This window comes from Cygnus olor, chromosome 10, assembly GCF_009769625.2.
Source record: "Cygnus olor isolate bCygOlo1 chromosome 10, bCygOlo1.pri.v2, whole genome shotgun sequence".
NCBI classification, from domain to species: Eukaryota; Metazoa; Chordata; class Aves; order Anseriformes; family Anatidae; genus Cygnus; species Cygnus olor.
Window position 1 is genome coordinate 18854737 of NC_049178.1, and position 14539 is coordinate 18869275.

Sequence of the window (14539 nt, forward strand, 5' to 3'; positions counted from 1 at the left end):
TGGAGAGAACCACATACCTTCTTCAGCTGAAAAAACTGTGGTTACTGAACTAAACGGCCCTTCTCCTTTGTTATTATAGACTCCAACTTTGACTTCATATGGTGAAAAGGGCAAGATGCTTTCGTTCCTAAAGACGTATCTGGGTGTGTCAGGAGAGGTGACTACCGTCTGTATCCATGTTGTGGTGCCAAAGGGACGGAAAGCGACAACATATCCAAATCCTTCTCCATTTTGTAACTCCTCAGGGATGGGCTGTGAGAAAAGAAAACAATGACAGAAGTCTGGTCTGTGACATTACATACAGCACTGGAAAAGCTTTGCAGGAGGAAAGCGCCACCATGCTAATGCCCAAGGTTGTAAACAGGTTCTGGTACTACATCTGGGATCATTCCATCAACAAATTGACTCTGGTACGGTAGAGTGAAATGCTTTCTTTTGAACCTATTTTAAGGCTTGCCCTTCAAGAGAAGTTCATACTTCTCAGGTATACTCCTTGTTTTCCACTAAGTGCTTAGTTTTAAGGCACCATTGAGTAAACGCTTATTTTCAATTTCTAGTCAAAATTCATAGTTCAAAAATATTAATTGCTTAGTCAATTGTTGGAGAATCCAATACTACCTTTGTACAGTGGCTTATACCTTCCCCCAATGTGATTATGATTAAGTAACCACAAGGAGTCATCAATATTAGTACGTAATAGTATGTTAACATTTTTTAACTCATTAGAAATGGGATACATAACTTAAAGTAGTATCTGATTCTTTGTATGGGTTAGCACATGCATTCACAGTTAATGGTAACAAAGTACAGACTGTAAAGTTGCACTGACCAGCACAACGCTTTGGCTCCACCTTTGAGCAACGCCCATTTCCCAGCCCAACAATTGTTTGAGAACAGAAGCAATCACCTTAGACAAACTAAATTTCTTACTGATCGCAGTCTAGCACAGTAGCAAGCAAAGGAGGGAAGGCAAACGTGCATAGCTCACATAGCAGAATGTTACCAAGCACATATACATCCCAGATGAGAAGCTGCTGCAGCCAAGAAAACTCATCTTTTAAGAACAGTTTGAATGAAAACAACCATTCTGTGAAGAAAATTGCTTGCCAGAAAACTTACATCCCATGTTATGACCAGTTCAGACCTGCTGCCGCCACCCCCACTGACTTCAGAGGGGGGAATATCAGGAACTGTGAAAAAGAAATGTACAGCTGTCTGTGCAGTATAGATAGACAAGGTGACATCATATAATGTTAACCTCATTCTTTGAAGCTAACCCAGCACTTTTCCTATTTCTTTTGCAAATCAAGGCAAGTGCTTTTGAACCAGCGTGAGCAGTCCTGGAAAGGCCCAGCTCCTTCAGTCAGCTGGCTTTTTACCTCCTTGGGGCAGACAGATATTTTTCTCAGCGTTTGTAGAACCTCACATGTTATATGCCGTATCTGCTTTAATGTTTATGAACTTCCAGAAGCCAGTGGCATACTTCAGGTTTTCAACAGGGTTAACTCATGCAGATGTATCAGGCAATGGCCTTATTCCAAATACCACTGGGGGTTTTAATTGATGTGTTCTGAGCTACATGCTTATTACATGAAAGGTATACACTGACCAAACACCAGGAAGGGGAAAAAAAAATAGTCAAAATTCACCTCTTCCTATCCATTAACATTTTTATACTCTGCAGCACTAACTGAACAGACAGCTTTTGGCATACTAAATACAGTTGAAATTTATTTAAATGTTATGTGTAATGCAACACAAACTGTCCCACAGCTAAATGGAAAAATCATCAACAAACTAGTTATAGACTTTTATATTTGATGGCAACGCCAAGCCTGTTTGCAGTGAGCCAAGGATATGACTTTTTTTTGAACATATCTATGATTCTTGAATTAAAAACAAATAAAAGAACCCACTAACCTGCCTCTTCGGTTCTTACTTTTTCTGAGGGTAAACTAGGCTCTCCACCTCCTATTTTGTTACTGGCAACTACACGAAATTCATATTCAACCCAAGGATTTAAATCCACCACCGTGGTTGTGAACGTTTTTCCGTCAATCACATCTGGAACTATTAAAAAGATAAAAAGAACCATGATGTTCCCCTAGTCGAACATATTCCAACAGAACTTGTAACAAGAATTGTTTTTTACCTGTTGTAACTCGCTGCCAGCCAACTGAAAAAGGTGTTCTTGCTTGTACGGTGTAAGTGGTTACTGGGCTGTGATTATCTGTGCCTTCTTGCCAGGAGATCTGAGCTGTGGTATCAGTTATTTCATCCACTTTTACATGTTCAGGGGGTCCAGGTGAGCCTAGGATAAGATTGAAAAAGAGAAGGTATTTTGTAAAACCAGTACCCTGAAAATCCCTAAAATCGCAGTATGGATTCCCATTGTATCGAATACTGTGCAAGGAAGAAAACAATTTAGCTTGGAATAAGAATATTTATATATATATTTTTTTGTTTTTTAACATTCACTAAGCTTGCATCTGATAAAATAATTCTGAAATAGTGACCCTGAACTACTATACATACGACAGGGTTTTGTTTTAGTTCAAGAACCTTTATTCAGCATGATTTCTGTACCTTTCCACATTGTCTTTTACTTTTGTCCTTGATATCCTCTTTTAATCTACTATTACATCTCTGTAGTCTGCCAATTTGTTATCTACAGCTGTTTTAGTGTATGATGTGCTGTAGCAATTTTTCAGCAGACCACCTGAGCAGCACCCTAAGCAGCTATTCAGTCAGGCAAGTGTCCTGCTGCATTCTGGAAAAATCCTCATTCTGCACAAGCAAATAGAGCTGAAGTAACTACAAAAGCAATTATAAAATACATGACATATTTTAAAATACACGGAATAAATGTTGATTGCATAATGTTCATTCCTGGATTACAGATTTTCTCTTGCAATAAATGTAGCTGCATCATCAGCAATGAAAGCTACAGTTCAGACTTAGCTGTAAGCATTCCTGCTCTGGAAAAACAAACAAACAAAGCCTGCATTATATACTTTAAACTCCAGTGTGTCCCTAGGACAAAGCCTTTCCTAGGCTTTGGCAGCAGATGCGCATTTCACAGGAAGGATGCTGGACCATGGAGTCACCAACCCCATTCAGTCATTTAGCAGAGGCAGCAACTCACAACCACATCACAGCTGCCAGTGCTGAGTTCCCACTCATCAGTGACTTGAAAGACTGTCAGTGAGACAATACGACACATCAAGATTTATTATATTCTTATATTAATTTCTCTGGGAAAAAGCAAGCTTCATCCCAAACTGAACTAAAATTCTCCGTAACTGCAAGGCAGAATCACATGATTCAAGTCACAGATGAATTAGTTTTGTAATCTACATCATCAGTGGTTTCTGTAATCTACAATACACAACAGTAAGAAAACACAATTTATGGTAACCGAAGCCGAAATTTACCTCGTACTATAAGGTCTGCTGCAGATGCTACACTATCCACTTCTGTCTTCACCATACAAACATATTTTCCACTATGTTTCAGCTGGATGTTTCTAATCATTAAATCTCCTGATGCACTCTGTCAAAATACAAAGGTCTTAAATGAACGACCGTGTGATTTAATATTAAGCTCATATTTTGCAAGTGGAGACGATATCCACCAAAACAGCTGAAGATAAAGTTGCCCTAAAATGACTGGGCAGAAAGTATTTCTGTTTTCATCCTTATTTTTCAAGAATAATTTATTTTCATGGAGAATGCTATTATTTCAGACAAATCTCTAACAATATGCAAATCAGCTGTGCCATTTTGTCACAAGCATTTCTTTTTGAGCTTGAGTCTAGTTCACTGATGTCAACATCTGTAGTTAAATTGTAGGACGCGCATTAGTATGTCTCACTCACAAGCTGAAAACAATTCTGCCTGCTTCCCTTTCATGTGTGACAATATAAATACAATGCCAGCTCTTCTACGAAAACAAAGATGTAAGCATTTAGAGGACAATCCAGCACTGATTGCTTACAATACCCTAAAAGTTAAGTTGAAAGCAATCTAAAATCTATCTACTTGACTGGAATGGGATGTTTAGGAAATGATCAGCGAGAGATACTCACAAGCAAATCATGTTCTACATGAACTAAATTTAGCAAACCTTATTTAAAATCCGGGCAAAGGGGACTGTCAAATAGAATAATTTTACTAAAATTAAAAAACAAAACAACAATGACAACAACAACAACAAAACCCACAATGAAATATTAACACTGCATTTTAATTATTTGTGGCTATTTTGGGGAAGCATCCCAAAGTATTGTGGAACATGGAGAAATGTGCAGCAGCAAAAATAATACAATGTAGGAGGCACTCTCACCTCTCATGGCGCTGCGGACCATTAGCAGTATCCACATTCTTGCCTAGCCAGATTAAATCTTTGTCAGTGTGGACAAGTCCAGGTGACAGTAAGGTCACCTTCCTTTCTCCATGCTAGATGGAATACAAATAAGGAGAAGTGCACGCACAGTACCAACACTTGCTGGAATTGCTTTTGCTTTTCCTGACTGCATAACAATTTCAGCCAGTGCTGGGCTGTGTAAGCAGGTGATACCAGGAGCTACTTGGGAATCTGCTTGGTTTGCCATCCCCTTTGTATAAACTGTTTGTTTAACAAAGAAGACCAGTATGACAGTGTTACATCCTATATTTTTCTAATCATCTGCAAGACCAGGTGGTGATCCCATAATGTTCTCACTAATAACTACATGTTGGGGACCTCAGGCATGCATGCCAGGGATTTCCAAGACATCATTACATAGGAATCTATCCACTGAAAAATTATTTTCTTTTGCCATGTAATCCAACAAAGCTGAGTTACGCACAGGTATTTTCATTTAACAAATACGCACTGTGACTTACTTAGGCTTATTTACTTACTGCGATGCTCGTGCAACTCCACAAGAAATTATTCCATCACCCTTAGTGGGATCCAGACGAAGTCCACAAAATAGTTGTGTCTATCTCTTCGTAACATAGCGAGTTTTCTACTTACAAGCCTCAATCCCTTCTTTACGCAAGTAAGAGATTAAAAAACAAAACTAAAACTAAATATCTGTATTCGATAAGAACTCCTAGTTCTGTCCCTTATGACAAACTCCCAAGAAAAATGTTCCAGATTCAAAGGTCTGAGTTAGTCAGTACTCACTCTCAGATTTTCTTCAGGACTGCCTGATAATTTTCTGTGAAAAACTGATTTTTGATGCTTGTTTTTTTTTTTTTTTTTTTGGGGGGGGGGGGGGGGGGGGTGTGGGAAGGGTGTGGGAACGTAAACATGGCTTTGATTTGGAAGTATGTCTGTGTTTGTTTAAAAAAAAAAAAGCTGGAATTTTTAGTAAGAAAAAATATTTCATTTTCCAGTCAGCTTATGAATCCTTAACTCAGCCAATAAAACTGTGAGATTGAGGTTTCTGAATGTTTTTAACCTTTCCTGTCTCGCATCACTATTTGTATACACGACAAGAGTACAGCTGGGGGGAAATATTACTAAATAAATAAAGGCCATGTAGCAATACTGGAAGGTAACGGGCTATGAAATCCGAGCATTCCCATTACAGCATGACAGATGGTCAGTTTGTAATTCTAGAAACATTTCTATCAAAATGTACATGATATACAAACATCTCATGTCTCTTACAAGGAAATCTCATCATCTCCACATGCAGGTGTGCTTTTATCAATTGCAAGCTGTGGAACAGTCCTGTGTGTTTGGTGCCTACTGATTAAATGCTAAATCTTTTGATGTTTTACAGGCAAAAAAAAAAGAAGTTAGGTGCTGAAATTTCAGAGTTTCACAGACAGAAGTGTGTAACCCACAGCTATCCCTATAGAACAGAAGATCTGGCAAGATGACATGAAAGGAAACTTTATGAAGGCTTAAAATGACCAGTTTCGTGCTGATGCTCAGCTGTCTGTCTTTTTATTACTTGGCCATGGCTTGCTTGAAATAAGGCCTATTGCTGTAATTGATTATATCTTTCATCTGTCTTAATGCTTAACTTCTCATGTTTTGATTAGAAACCTAAATTCTGAAAAGCATTACTGTAACCATTCCCCCACCAGCAGCATCGCTTCATCCTACATAAGAAATATTTAATGAGATTTATGGTCTCTCTCTCTCACTGGAGGAGGCTCAGAGAGAATGGTGAGAAATACGCTAGGGACACAAGTGTAGGAAAAGTATAGAAAGATGTGATTTTTTGATTAGGTTTTAGGCTGGAGCACACAAAATCTGAGTTGAGTTCCTCAATCTGTCATTGTTATGTTTCATGTGTTCTTGGGAAAATCACATAGGGCCAGATTCAGATACAGAGGTAGGCACTTACACTTCAGGTCTAAAGCATTAGGTGGCTGTACAGCAAGTTATGTGAAGTAAGCTAGCTCAATTAATGATTTCTCTCCAACTTAGAAGAATATTCTACAGGCCCGAAGGAAGAAACATTTTTAAAATAAAATATGTTTTTATGTTGAAAAATAAAGTGTGCCTGTTCGTGCTGCATACATCTACAAGGAAGTGAAGAGATGGTGTTTCGAACTTACCCCCCCGACCTTCTCAAAATGAGAGGCATCTTTTTTGAAGTCGGTGAGCGTCCCATTGAAATACCACGTGAAGCTGATGTCCAGGATAGGATCATGCTGAACCTGGCAAGGCAAGACAACACTTTCTCCAACAGTGACATCCATGTTTGAAGGTGCCAAAGTAATCCTCGTTGGCTCTGTTGAGAGAAGAAATATCAATTATTGGATTTCTGTATTACTGAGCTTTGCCTGCTACTAATTCTACCGTGTTCTTCAAACCTGATTAATGACTGTCACTTTGAATTATGCAGCTGGACTATAAATGCCACTGACTGACCTCTCATGTTGGAGCATTGCATCACTACACATTTACCAGGTAGATTTTATTTTACCAAGCTAAATGCCCTGCAACCCCCAGCAATGAAATAACCATTCATAAGCATGTGTGGATCTCAGCAATAGCCTGCATGTTTTGGAGCAGGAAGCTGTAGTAGCAGCCATTGGGAAAATTAAGAGGTGGGAGTGGGAAGAAGAGCTAACAAAACCTGGAAACTAGAGGAAATCTATATAGGGTAGGATCCACTGGATATTTGGGCCCATATATCATATCAAACATAAATAGTGTCGTTAAGAATAGCTGCTTGCAATTCCTGAATCATACTAACAGAAAAAAAATCAAGTGCTGTAAATACTGCAAAAATTAAATTTCATTCCATAAATCCTCTGCACATAATTCTATTATTGGTATATAACAAGGCATGAATCATTTAGAAACAGACTGAAAATCTGTAGCTGTTAATTCACTGAACAAAATAATTCTGTTTGGATCTATGAGATATATAGGATATGTTATGCAGTAGGATATTAAATAATTTTGCATCTGGAGAATATTTCAGATATTCCAATCTTCAGAAAACGAACATCATGAGAAAAGCCAGTATTCAGCTAAACTTCACAAACCACTTGTCCTTTTAATCCAGTATATTAAGACAGCAGCTAGTAATGGATGGCTTGGAGAAAGGGGCAAGAACCCTTTTAACGGTAATTATGTACACAATTAGCTTTCAAAAGACTTTATATTTTACTGCCTGTGGAGTCCCTGAACACTCCCGCAGCTGGAGCTTCTTCCATATTTTTTTCCATAAACAAATAAGTGCATAGTTCCTTAGCGCTAAAGAGGTTTTTGGATTAGATTGTATAATGACCTTAAATATTTTTGGTTGGCATGCATTGTCTTTTTTTTTTTTTTAAACAAGTTAAGAAGTACTTAGAAGTATAATTGCATTGTGTAGTATTTAAGTATGTAAGAGAGTGGAGGAAGGCATTCAGAACTCCCTGATCTGAGATCCCAGGGCTAAGAAACATCTCTGCCAACCAAAGACCATCTGTCAGTCTCTTTTCTGTCAACTAATCAAACATTTATTCTTTTATTTTTATATATTGTTAAATGCATAACTTCTCACACTTTACTTTTCAACATATTTGTTATTTGTTCAAAGAGGAAACAGAATTCACATCATTGCAGACTTCTGTTGCAAAGTTTCCAGTTCAATGTAAATCACCGTTCAGATGACCCTCTCCCTTTCCAGCTCACCCACCTGTAACTATCAAGTTTGTTGTCCCACTGGCTGTTCCGAACTGGTTTGCTGCCACACAGGTGTAGCTACCAGTGTCAACTTTCGTCACGTTGGCAATTCTCAGTCCTCCGTCCTTTAAGAACATGATTCTAAAAGAGATTTTAAAAGAGAAAAGATTTAAAAGTTGCCGCATTGGTTTGTGGATGCAATGTCTGAATACTCATTCTGTTACACCAGGTAGATCAAACCGCATCAACTAACAAGCTGGTGTTGGAAAGTTTTGATGCTCTGTTACTGATGGTACACAACAGAGCTGCACCCCGCCTTCAGTTACTATTTTGGACACCAGGAGAACCAATGTTTAAGATATGTACACGTGTATGTACCTGAGAGACCCCACATTAACTTCATCTTTTCCAGCTGTACCAACTGAAACTGGAATAATTTTCAGCTGCATCATGTTGTTTACACAGTCTTGCATGGCAGCTTTGAAATAACCATATCATTATGGGGATGATGCACTAGGATTTTTCATAAGCAATCCACATTTTGCACTTTTCAGTATTCACATATACAAGCCCAACACGCTGGACTCACTCAAGTCAATAGCTCATTTGCACCACTGACTCCTCAGAGCAGAATTGAGCTCATGCAAGTATGAATTCAGGTTTTGTTTAGAAAGCAGTCTCAAGACTTCATGCTGTGGCAGATTTCTGTCTCGTCTCCTCGCCTACACTATGCAGCAGTGACCTGCAGACATGCAGACAGAGGTATGCTTTGTGGGGGGACTTGAGGGAAAAAATTCCCTCCATTCCAAACAAACTCAGGCAGTCAGAATCATGCCCAGCGGACAGATAGCATGGAACAAAACAGAAACACTCCTAAAACTGTAAACCGAAGGAGACGTGCATTACTGTTACAGACGTTAAGAGCACCAACATCCCAGTAGTAGAGTTGACATACCAGACAACAGCACTGTAAGGACCTAAAGGAAAAGTTAATTTAATTCCCTCTTTCTGGGCCTTCCATCTGTCATATCCTTAGATGCAGGACCTTCCACCAACCGAGAGATAACCTGGAGCAGCTACAGAACCAGCTGTACATAAAAACGTTCAGAATAATTGCAAGAAAAAAAAAAAAGTAAACACAGTTTCCTGATACACCTGAGCCAAGAGGCTTCAGAGCTTCTATCTCATATCACACCAATCCATTTCAAAGGCATCAAATGAATCACGGCGAGGCTATGCTGCCAGGTCCCTAGGCACCTTAGCTAGCAGGCATTTTGGAAACGTCCCAAACACCCCACATCTCGCTAAATAGAATCAACAGAACAGCAAACAACATTAATACTCGAGGCAAACCTCTAACCGCATTAGTTGGAGAGTCTTACACAGTTGTCAAAATAAGTATAATCAGAGAAGGCGGCAAATGTCATGAAACTTAACATTGCTGTCTTCCCTCTTCAGGAGAGTCGTGTGGACTTTTGGTCCTCTCTCTTTCATGTACTTCATTATTAACCTGCTGCTTTATTCAGTATAAAATTAAATGCACACCCCTGCTGTTTTATTTTTAGTATATGTGGGGCAAATTTGTATCAATAATTTGTCCCAACTGAGATTCAGTCCTCTACACTTAAATACATATGACAAGAAGTAGCTAAGAAGGCTGCCGTGTTTAGCTGGGAACTGGGAGCACTACCTTTCTTCTCGAAACCTGTCCCAAGCCTGGGCTAAGCAGGATGCCCGTTTGAAGCTACGAGTTCCCTGCTCTTCTGTCACTCAAAGGCTGCACCTACCAGCTCAGCGTGAGCAGCGCTGCGTGAACCTGCCTGTGCTGTGCCAGCTGATGAAGGGTAACGCAAGCAGGGAAGTGCAGCACTGGCTGCAGGGCAAGACTGGGAAGACTTTCTGGACTGAAATAATGATTGCAAGGAAGCGTCTTAGTTTTTGGACCTTCTATCTGTATATCCTGCAAGGGCTTGTACTGCATCATCTACTTTGAAGCAGTTTCCAGCAGAAAAAAAAGCTAAAAACAAACAAACAAAAAAAAAAGGGTTGACAATGCCTTAGATCAAACAAACTAAAAATAGAGCAGGGGTATAAAATAGAAAATGCCTATTGTTTAATTAAAGCAAATCACTTTTGGAGTGCTCTAAGCTATCTTCAAGCCTAGCTTGTCTAAAATAACGAAGCAATAGGCTTATTAAAACCAAGACAGAGTTAAGTTGTTTTTTTTTTGGTTTGTTTTCAGAGTTAAAAACAAACAAACTAACAAAAAACAACAAATCAATTCAAGAAAATTTTTATCGTCAAAATCTTTACCGGTGAATTAGAACGAGCAACTCTTTACTTTTTCAAATACAAAGCAGTACATGCAGTGCAGCTTATGAAAACACAAACTCCAGAAATAGCTCTACCCCTTCCTGCTGAAGCATTAGAGAAACCGAAGCTTTTAGTACACTTAAAATTATTAGATATTCACTTGCTGTTACAAAACAAACAGACTGCGGCTGGCCTGCTGCCAGGAAGCGATCTAGATTTCTAACACAGAAAAATAATACACCCTTTAGTGTTCCCTGTATCTACAAGAGTTTTTTCCAATACATTTTGCTGAAGGCCAGCAATTTTCAGAGTGAATTTCATGACCTGCATACTTCTGATGTGCTGGCAAACAGCAGAAACTTTTTAGCCCTGTAAAACGAAGATAATTGGCTGAATAATGCTTTGGCATATATGTGTTAGCAAAACTGGAGACTGATTTAGGATCTATCTGCTCCTCAGATCAAAGTATGATTGACAAAAATGAAATCATCCTCTTGAGCAAGCCTGTGGGAAATCAGTCTCTGAGAAGACTCTTTTCTCCAACAGTCAAACGAATGGCATAAAAAATACCTAGAACACCTACATGTCTTAACTCAGGTCCACACTCTTATGCTCCTTGACTGAGGTCAAAAGAATGGGAGAGGGCTTAACCAACGTCAGGACTTTAGGGTTACTGACTGGAGAGGCAAAACTAGGAGAGATTTCCTGTTCTCCCCTGAACTAGGAGGGTGTATTTGGCATTACAGGCCTTCCAAACAGCTGAGGGACTTCAGTGAGGTTACAGACTCCATTAATTCCACCCAGTACGTCAGGTGTGCTTTACTCCTCAGATTATCACTTGTTATCAGTTACGTTAATCACAACTGACCATGCAGAGATCCAACTGTGGAACAAGCTCATACACTTCTAATACTGATAAATTATTTTACTATTGTTACGGACCACACCTTATTTTCAATATTTACAGATACTGAGACAAATATCATCTGGGATTAGAGAGCAAGCGATGCTCCAGGAAGCCAATCCGAAATCTGTTGACCTCACTGACCGCCTGTAAGAGCATTCCAGGTATTCCACGTTCACTGTCCCCATATTTGCTTGCTTAGAGAACTGTGTCAGTATTATCTAGAAGCTTACATATTTTTGCCTTACTCATCAAAATCCCGTTAAATGGAAGTGTTGGTGCAGTACAACCACACACACAGCTGAGGGCCAGCATAAGCCTCAGGATCCAAGATCCCAGCCCTTCCGAGTCAAGGCTGCCACCTGAAATTTGGTGTCATTAATGCAACTGTTAACTAATCTCATCTTCCCATTAGAATACTTTGTTGCTAAAATAACAGACATAGTTAAACTAAATAATTACTGCCTTCTTATATTTGTCAGATTATTCATCAGAAAAGCCAAGTATTTTAGACCTTTATTAATATGATACCAAACATAAATGTATTACTTTCCTGTTCATAACTCTTCAGTACAAAGGATCAGTGAAAATGTGGGTCAAAACTGCTTTTCATATATCAAGCAAATTCCAACTAAATTAAACCAGATTACTTTACAAGAAAGCCAGCCAAAATAAGCTCTTACTGAAGCGCTGGTAAGTAAATGTGTTGCTTTCCAGATCACAGCGTTTCAGACTGCAACGCAAAATGAAGTAGAAGTACTTAATTCAAACTGCAGTGACGATAAAACCAGTCACTGATCCTTATAAGACTTATGCAACATTTTATCAGGAACAACTCCTCTTCTTTTCTTTCCCCCTTACTTTGACATCATTTTGCCATAGTTAAAGATGCTAAAACTAAAAATTATTTTGAGAGACTTGCACTGCAGTGCTTCTTAGCGAAGTTAAAAGTTTGCAGTATCTTTTCATCTTTTTCTGCTCTTGGTAAATTTAGAAAGCTCTAGGAATAAAGGTGGATTTGTTTACATTGAAATACTGCTCTGCATGATCTCACAATCTTAATCTTCCTTCAGCCACATATTAGAACGTAATATAAATATCTTTAAAGAAATCTTTAAAAGGGTTATTTATCTAGGACCTGTCATATTTTAGTGCCTTTTTTGATGGAGATGCGAGTTAAACTAGCATCAAGTGCATTTAACCTTTGTTAAAATGACGAATACTCATTTTTTGGAGGATACAAGAAAAATAAAAGCTCATCCACCAGGAGATGGGGTTTCTTAGGCCAACTTTCAACAGAGAAGGTGGCAGGCTTGCCCCCATAGAGGCCTTGGGGCCTGTGGTCTACCATCAGTAGAAGCCGCCCCAGAATCATTTACAATAAAAACAACCAGGTTTAATGACTGCAGATATAATATATTCTACAGAAAAAAATTAAAGGCCTTATTATATGAGCTGGTTGGGAAAGAACAGCCTAAGTGAATACAAGCGGCTCCTAGCATGGTGATACACACGATAACCATAATACCGGGTAAAAATTGACCTGTGCCAGTTAATCACAGATTCCTAAACTCAGTACCTGATCTGGCATCATTGAAGACAAGATAATTATTGCTAATTCTTTATTATCATGCTCATTACATCCAAAATGATTTGTTTCAGAGGTCCAAAACTATTTTGGAGGGAAGTATTTCTTGCTTTAGTACCCAATTCATTTAATTCCTGTTTTTTTGCCTTTGCTTCTGCATATTCTACAGTGATCCATGTACCTTAATGCTTTCTACATTCCAATGTTCTTCATTGTCTAGCTTTCTTTATTCAAGATATTCTAAAAAAAGTCACACATTTTGCAAAACAAAGAATACAATCTTGCATCTTGTTAATGTTGAGCTATTTCTCAGTCCAGAGGCTCACAAATCCATTTTTACTTCTATCTTCTCCCCTCCACAAGATACATGAGATTCAGCTCATTTAATTAAAATTTACTGAGTCATTATCCAGATCTTCTACATACTGAAAACGCAGTATCATTTAAAAATAAATTAAAAATACAAGCAACAGTGCCAGCAAAATGAAGATTTTTCAGGCTTTACAAAAGTAATGTGATCAGTAACCCCAGTGAAATGTAACATTCCTTAAAATGAAATACCAAGGATACTTCGAAGTAATGGAGTGTTTGGCTTTATTGTACCAGAGTGCTGGTGGAGTGTGCTTGGGACTGCCTGGACATGACTGTGCTGGCATACTCTCCAGAGAGGATAAGCTCCAACATTTGCCTAAGTTTACACAAAAAAACACGCAAAATATTCCATCGCCCCCATACTTTAACAAAGCTGACAAGTCCGGTACACCACAAGCAAACCTACCAAACCAGCAAGAATATAGTTTTAACTACTCAAGGACAAAGGGACTGGGGAACTATACATGTATGTATCTACATGTACACTTGGGATACAGGGCAAGAGCTGTTCCCTCGCAGGAGCCAACTTCCAGAAAGGAAGCAACCTGCTGTACTCTTAAGACTGTGAATTCTCTGCTTGCTCTCTACATGCAAATAGGAATTGTAAAGTGAGGGGAAATCTCTTCCCTCAATCTCTTTCTCAAGGAGTGCTCTATGAGAGAGCCTGAATGCTACTGTAGGTCTGAGGTCCAAATGTACTTAAGCTTGTTCTGCCTCTCCCAGGTAGAGAGCATGCTGGACCTGCGTGCCCTGCGTTATCCCTTTTGGGAACTCACCGATCCCTTTCTCTGCAATTAAAAAAGGCACACTCTGCCCCAACACACCCCCAATACCGACTTCTCCCTTAGAAATTTAGTTAATGGTTGAAAAATATACTGCTAATTGGAAACCCATTCCTGAATTGGAAGAATTGTAGAACTGCAAGGAATTAATGAATAGTAATTATCCATAGCAGACAGTAATGAACTATGGTGCTTTCTGCAAAGAATCACATTTCTCCTTTTCTCTGAAGGAAAGTGGACTTCATTTAGATTAATTCAGGAGTACTGGCTTGTTATTATGTTCCCTCTGTAAGCCATTTATAGTGTGTTATCAAAAATACGGTGGGAAACAGTCTGGGACATATTTTGGAAATATCTGCACTTTGCAGAACTAAAAGCCCTAATTTGTGTTTTCAAGCAAATGCGTAATTGTAAGCAGGCAGCATTAGGTGTGCTCAAAGCATTTTCTGAAAC

At 38.8% G+C, this 14539-nt stretch overlaps 1 protein-coding gene and 1 long non-coding RNA gene across 4 annotated transcripts in view; one reads left to right on the forward strand and one right to left on the reverse strand.

Annotated features, from left to right (window-relative positions):
- The window catches only part of LOC121075456, a 97870-nt gene extending 95961 nt beyond the window's left edge, over positions 1–1909 (forward strand). Inside the window, exons 14-15 of the long non-coding RNA XR_005822969.1 lie at positions 80–157; positions 246–1909. This is a non-coding gene — a long non-coding RNA (uncharacterized LOC121075456). The remainder of the gene's footprint in view (positions 1–79; positions 158–245) is intronic.
- LOC121075455 (contactin-3-like) overlaps positions 1–14539 on the reverse strand; it is a 97447-nt gene that overhangs the window by 6544 nt on the left and 76364 nt on the right. For all 3 annotated transcript variants that reach the window (XM_040568753.1, XM_040568754.1, XM_040568755.1), the window contains 7 exons: positions 8141–8268; positions 6564–6739; positions 3435–3552; positions 2153–2311; positions 1921–2070; positions 1120–1190; positions 18–252 (listed from right to left, as the gene is read on the reverse strand). In XM_040568753.1, coding sequence (XP_040424687.1) covers positions 18–252; positions 1120–1190; positions 1921–2070; positions 2153–2311; positions 3435–3552; positions 6564–6739; positions 8141–8268 — 1037 coding nt within the window. The remainder of the gene's footprint in view (positions 1–17; positions 253–1119; positions 1191–1920; positions 2071–2152; positions 2312–3434; positions 3553–6563; positions 6740–8140; positions 8269–14539) is intronic.